Source organism: Oncorhynchus tshawytscha, linkage group LG20, assembly GCF_018296145.1.
Source record: "Oncorhynchus tshawytscha isolate Ot180627B linkage group LG20, Otsh_v2.0, whole genome shotgun sequence".
Lineage (NCBI taxonomy): Eukaryota > Metazoa > Chordata > Actinopteri > Salmoniformes > Salmonidae > Oncorhynchus > Oncorhynchus tshawytscha.
Window position 1 is genome coordinate 10,788,281 of NC_056448.1, and position 7,126 is coordinate 10,795,406.

General features: G+C 39.3%; 1 protein-coding gene across 1 annotated transcript in view; it reads right to left on the minus strand.

The window, feature by feature from the left end:
- Positions 1–430: 430 nt before the first annotated feature.
- The window catches only part of helq (helicase, POLQ like), an 11,767-nt gene continuing 5,071 nt past the window's right edge, over positions 431–7,126 (minus strand). The window contains exons 8-18 of the mRNA XM_042302186.1: positions 5,593–5,738; positions 5,231–5,470; positions 4,980–5,121; positions 4,746–4,850; positions 4,244–4,451; positions 3,926–4,083; positions 3,591–3,689; positions 2,995–3,168; positions 1,544–1,657; positions 1,199–1,333; positions 431–1,040 (exon numbers count right to left, since the gene is read on the minus strand). Coding sequence (XP_042158120.1) covers positions 957–1,040; positions 1,199–1,333; positions 1,544–1,657; positions 2,995–3,168; positions 3,591–3,689; positions 3,926–4,083; positions 4,244–4,451; positions 4,746–4,850; positions 4,980–5,121; positions 5,231–5,470; positions 5,593–5,738 — 1,605 coding nt within the window. The 3' untranslated portion in view covers positions 431–956. The remainder of the gene's footprint in view (positions 1,041–1,198; positions 1,334–1,543; positions 1,658–2,994; positions 3,169–3,590; positions 3,690–3,925; positions 4,084–4,243; positions 4,452–4,745; positions 4,851–4,979; positions 5,122–5,230; positions 5,471–5,592; positions 5,739–7,126) is intronic.

A 7,126-nucleotide genomic window follows, 5' to 3' on the forward strand; every position in this document is an offset into this window, starting at 1 on the left:
ATGATGACTGCTAGCTAAGATTTTGAAAGTATGATGTTGACATGATCTGTCCAATCAAAGCTATTGTAGATATAACGTGATTTCACATAATTTTATCTCTGGTCAATGACCTTGAGCCTTCTTGGATGGGCACTTCTAATATAACTCCATGGCAGCATCCAAGGGGCTTGAATTTTCAAGATATACCCTTAGATTTTGCAGTGAAGTAGTGTCCCCATGAGTGACATAACACTGAGCCAATCACAGCGGAACTAGAGAACATTACCAACCCCTACGTTTCATATTTGCCGCTGGCTGCCCCAACACCACAGAAAGCACTGAAAAAGGCTGAAACACCTGCATTTTGGAGCTGCCTTACTCAAGAAAAAGAAAAAAAAGAGGCCATGTTTGTATGCGGCTTTATTAACTAAATTATTTTATACATTGTTTGATATGTGACACGTATTAATGCCAAAATAACATGCAAAACAGGCTAAATAGGTGGGGCTCAAAACAGGTGGGTCTCTTCACCACCTGCCCTGAATGACGACTTTCCACTGAACCTGTTGTAGAACTTGCCGCCGCTGCTGCTACTACTTGAAAAGATTAAACTATAGAAAATAACTTAATTGTAACCTGCTTCTTTATCATAGAACCAAGAGAAGGTGAAGGTTATAGATAAATAAGTCAAGAAATGAGGGTTACAATAACTACTTTACTATGTCCCACTACTCACTGATATTGGGTCAAGCATTTGGAAGCCTGTCAAATTATTCACATGCTGTTATATAAAAGTGACCAATTAAATCACAGAGTGTGAATTCTTTCATTTCTTTGATGATTCATGAAATCTTCCACATCCCAAAAATACATTTTATAATATCACTCCGACAAACAATGATACACCACTAAAAAGTATTAACACACCAAGCAAAATAAAAGTATTCTTCACACAACAAATCCACTGCAGCAACATTTTACAAAGAGAGGAGATCAAGAGGCATCATCAATAAGTCATCCATCTCCTCCTGAAGGGCATCAGCTTTCTCATTCAGCAGCATCTGAAAACAGACGCCACAGGAGGACAATGATCAAACAGAGTACAACTTCTGCAAATGCAAGTCACATCTCAATCCAATTTTCTACAACCCTTGTTTGTATTCAGGAAGGAAACAGCAGCACAACTGTACGTATACTAGGCCTTTGACAACGGACATACTTTTGCCGAAGCAACAATCTGATTAGCTTGCTTCTTGAAGAGGTTCTCCACAGTCTTGGCGAGAACATTTGGGTCAGCGTTGGCCAGATGAGCCAGTGTCTTATATCCAGCATTGTACAGCTGCTTGGCTCTTCTCTGTCAAAAGCAGATAAAAAGGGGTTACAAGCATGCAAAAAACATCTGGAACAATGCCATAAAACTTTGGCTAGGACAATAGCTCTTATGACTGGATACCAAGATGTGGATATGTTTTTATGGACCTTTTGTTGCCAGGTAGGACATTATCATGATGCTAGAATGCCTAAAAAAAAAAATTTTTTTTTTTTTTTTTTTTAAAAGTCTGACCTCCATGACTCCTGCTACCTCCATGAGAGGGATGAGCTCGGCCTGGACACAGTAGGTCAGCCTGCGGGTAAGCTCAGTCAGGAGAGCTTTGAAGGGCCAGAACTCTTCCAGCTCCTGATAACACAGAGAGAGGGCACAGTGAGATCACTGGGGTCAAAAGAGAAAGCAAAAGAACATACAATTTAGGAGCTATTCTCAGTAGTGGGCGGCAGGTAGTCTAGACGTTAAGAGCGTTGGGCCAGTAACCGAAAGGTTGCTGGTTCAAATCCCCGAGCCAACTAGGTGAAAAATCTGTCAATGCACCCTTGAGCAAGGCACTTAACCGTTAGTCAGGTAGTCACCGAGTTGTTCAGCCACGACTCGGTGAAACATAAGATATTACAGTTTTTAATGTCCCGTTGGTAGGATAATCTTGATCGTAGGCCATCGATTTTATTTTCCAATGATTGCACGTTGGCCAATAGAACTGACTGCAGTTTACTCGCTCGCCTATGAATTATCAGATGGCAGCCTGATCTCCGCCCCCTTTTCCTCAGTCTTTTCTTTACGCAAATGACAGGGATTTGGGCCTGTTCCCAGGAAAGCAGTATATCCTTACCGTCGGACTCCTTAAAAAGAAAATTATAGCAAGCAATAAAAACAAACATAACTAACAAAATAGCACAGTTGGTTGGGAGCACGTAAAACGTCAGCCATCCTCTCCGGCGCCATTCTACAATGGCGACTGCTCGTTCTCCGACCGCAAGGCACTACAGAGGGTAGAGCATATGGCCTAGTACATCACTATGGCCGAGCTTTCTGCCATCCAGGACCTCTATACCAGGCGATGTCAGAGGAAGGCCCTAAAAATGTTCAAACACTCCAGCCACCCTAGTCATAGACTGTTCTATCTGCTACCGCACGGCAAGCGGTACCGGAGTGCCAAGTCTAGGTTCAAAAGGCTTCTAAATAGCTTCTACCCCCAAGCCATAAGACTACTGAAGATCAAGCAACTCTGTTATTACCCATGCATAAGTCACTTTAATAACTCTACCTACATGTACATATTACCTCGATAACCGGTGCCCCCGCACATTGACTCTGTACCGGTACCCCCCTCTATATAGCCTCGCTATTATTATTTTACTGCTGCTCTTTAATTGTTACTTTATTTCTTATGTTTTATGTATTTTTCTTAAAACTGCATTGTTGGTTAAGGTCTTGTAACCAGGCATTTCACTGTAAGGTCTACAGCTGTTGTATTCGGCGCATGTGACAAATACAATTTGATTTGTAAGTCGGTCTGGATAACAGTGCTTGCTAAATGACTAAAATGTAAAAATGGAGGACTGAAGTAACAAAGCTTTTGTCTTTTCAGGGCACCTCTGTGAAACACTGCTAAGAGTCTAGGATGTGGCTCTCTTTGGACGGGACCCAATAATATCATATATGACATCTATGCTGGCAGCTACCTCGGTGAAGTGCAGCACGCAGGAGCAGAATACTGAGGAAGAGCTGAGTAGTGTCTGGATGAAGCCCCGGCTGAGCTGGAACCTGTCAGCCACGCTCCACAGGTCAGTCTCCTTCAGCAGGGACTGCAGTACCAGGGCCAGGTACAGCCGACTCACCACCACCTGGTCAACATTCTGGGGGAACAGAGCATTTGGGAAGGACCAAGGAAGTAGAATTATTCCTACTTCTATGGCAAGGAAAGCGCAGTACAACAGAATGGCACAGAACTGGCTCACTGCATTGTTGCTACATTTATTACATGAATGATCAGTAGTAGAGAGCAGATGTAGAGAGCAGATTTGAATTCACATCACATGATATTTAGGGTTCATTATCTTCATGACTTAAATTAGTTAAGTCTGCCTTCCATCTAGGGGTTAAAAGGAGAAAAAAAAAGCTACAAAAAAAACAGGATTAATCTAGAGATGAACATAATGTTATTTTTAAGCCAACGTACTCAAGTATAAACCCATAATACCTTAATCCAATGATAGTCTCTCAACCTAAGGAACTGTGAAAATGACACTATCATGCCATGCTTCCTCAATACTCTTACCTTCTTGACATTCTGTCCAGCAGCCTTTCTAGCAACAAAACTTTCAGACACACCAACTGCTGCACACATCTTTTGCTCCGCAGCTGATAACATTGTGAACTGGAATTGATAAGCAAAACAAACTCTTACACAATAATTGTTGTACTAAATACTGCAGAAGACAAACTATTTCACAAAACAATATTATATATACAAAATGTACTTCATTATTAGATATTTTCATTAAACACACCAGAAAAGCATAAAAACAAAATTGTTATTTGAGGTATTTTACCTACCAATCTACGTTTAATTAACAAAGACAACCAAGAAGTACATAAGACCTGGGCTCTAACCTGTCTGAAGTAGACCATCCAGTCAGGCTTACACTGGGAGACCATGTCATAGGGTGTGACCAGGTAGATGAGGTGGAGGAAACTGTTCAGCATCAGGCTCTCCAGGCCTTTAGACAGGTCTCTATACAGGAGGTCACAGTAGGTCAGATCCACTGAGCCTGAGGAGGAGAGGTCAGATACACTAAACACTGTAGCATTGACTCATAGAAAAAAAAATGTCTCTGTAACAGGATTTAAATGGATTACTATGAACAATTTCCTTGTATGGTAATAGAAATGAAATTAACACCAGTTCTGGCGAGTTTGAGAGTAGTTCACCTTTGTAAGTAGCTCTTCCTAGCTTGGTGACTTGCAGGGACCCATCTTGTGGCTCTGTGGAAACGGTGACGAGGCCTTTCTCTTTAAGCAGCTCAACACACTCCTGTGTCACCTCCCACAGGCTCCTCTCCAAGCACACCTGTTTCTCCTGGACAGACAGCAACGTGCCACTCATGAAGTCCCTGATCTGCTCTAAGCTGTTCGTGATCTGAAGGGAGACAAAAGAAAACCGGCAAAAACAGTATCATCAATATATTCTTGATTCCATTCCTTTACTTCGATTTGTGTGTATTAGGTATATGTTGTGAAATTGTTAAGATATTATTTATTAGATATTACTGCACTGTCAGAGCTAGAAACACAACACCAGCAAAAACATCTGCTAAACACGTGTATGTGACCGATACCATTTGATAAGACAAAGTTCTTTGCTAAAAAGAGACATTTTAAAAAGGGAACTGGATTTTTCTGTAATTCACTTATGGATATTTTTCAGAAATACATTTAATCCAATGACGGATAGGATGAGACTCAGGACACCCTTTCCGTCGCTATGCATTAGATTGCTTTTGCAGATTTCCATTGGCGCGGATACAAGCTTCTTGACCTGAAAATACAAAAAGGTGGACAGGATCAATGGACAGGATCTGCTATAAAATGTCAGAGAGTGGAAACATAAAGGACCTGATGTCACTACATGCATATGTTTACTGTTATGGTTGTAGCTGTTATTTACCAAGACTTTGTCTTTGTCCTGTAGAATGAGGATGCTCTCGCCATGAGTGTCTATCCCGGCCCGTCCAGCCCTCCCCACCATTTGCTTGTACTGGCTCCTCTTCAGGAAGTCTGCCGCCACGTACGGAGAACGCAGAATCACTCTGGTCCAAACACAATGATGGATCCAATCAAGTCTACAATAAATGTCGCTATCGAACACAGAAATGCAACTTCTGTTCAGACAGGTTATGCTTCCTTGATTTGACTTGCCTCCGAGCAGGTAGGTTGATCCCTGCAGCCAGCGTAGAAGTGCAGGTGAGGAGACAGAGAACCCCTGCAGAGTAGGCCTCCTCCACCAGCTTCCTCTCTTCACTGGTCAACCCACTGTGGTGGTAAGCCAGGCCGTACGGCACCGTCTTCTTGAGCACCGGACACAGGCTGCCATTCCCACTGCTCCTCAGCTCCCCCAGCAACACAGCCTTCTCTGCCTGCTTGTGTTGGATAAAGTCCCTGGAGAATTCAAGAAGAAGTGGCATGTTGTATCAATCATAATCCACACAATCACAACCACTGGACCGACTGACCATGATTTGGAGTACAGAGAAGAGAAATATAAAGATGTCTTTTTTTACTCTTTCAGGTACTTGCATATCATCCCAGCCACGTTCTCACAGTTCTTCTTGGTGGGACAGAAAACAAGGCAAGACTGGCTTGGAATGACCTCAGTCACCAAGGCAACAATATGATCCTGATCGATCTTCTGCATGGCACTGGAGTACTGGAAAACAAAAGAATTAGACAGGTGCTAAGACTTCAAATACAATGTGAGTCCGCCTTCAAAAGCTGACTGCCTGGCACTGGAGTCCAGTATATATATCTCTTGATAGATAGATAGATAGATAGATAGATAGATAGATAGATAGATAGATAGATAGATAGATAGATAGATAGATAGATAGATAGATAGATAGATAGATAGATAGATAGATAGATAGATAGATAGATAGATAGATAGATAGATAGATAGATAGATAGATAGATAGATAGATAGATAGATAGATAGATAGATAGATAGATAGATAGATAGATAGATAGATAGATAGATAGATAGATAGATAGATAGATAGATAGATAGATAGATAGATAGATAGATAGATAGATAGATAGATAGATAGATAGATAGATAGATAGATAGATAGATAGATAGATAGATAGATAGATAGATAGATAGATAGATAGATAGATAGATAGATAGATAGATAGATAGATAGATAGATAGATAGATAGATAGATAGATAGATAGATAGATAGATAGATAGATAGATAGATAGATAGATAGATAGATAGATAGATAGATAGATAGATAGATAGATAGATAGATAGATAGATAGATAGATAGATAGATAGATAGATAGATAGATAGATAGATAGATAGATAGATAGATAGATAGATAGATAGATAGATAGATAGATAGATAGATAGATAGATAGATAGATAGATAGATAGATAGATAGATAGATAGATAGATAGATAGATAGATAGATAGATAGATAGATAGATAGATAGATAGATAGATAGATAGATAGATAGATAGATAGATAGATAGATAGATAGATAGATAGATAGATAGATAGATAGATAGATAGATAGATAGATAGATAGATAGATAGATAGATAGATAGATAGATAGATAGATAGATAGATAGATAGATAGATAGATAGATAGATAGATAGATAGATAGATAGATAGATAGATAGATAGATAGATAGATAGATAGATAGATAGATAGATAGATAGATAGATAGATAGATAGATAGATAGATAGATAGATAGATAGATAGATAGATAGATAGATAGATAGATAGATAGATAGATAGATAGATAGATAGATAGATAGATAGATAGATAGATAGATAGATAGATAGATAGATAGATAGATAGATAGATAGATAGATAGATAGATAGATAGATAGATAGATAGATAGATAGATAGATAGATAGATAGATAGATAGATAGATAGATAGATAGATAGATAGATAGATAGATAGATAGATAGATAGATAGATAGATAGATAGATAGATAGATAGATAGATAGATAGATAGATAGATAGATAGATAGATAGATAGATAGATAGATAGATAGATAGATAGATAGATAGATA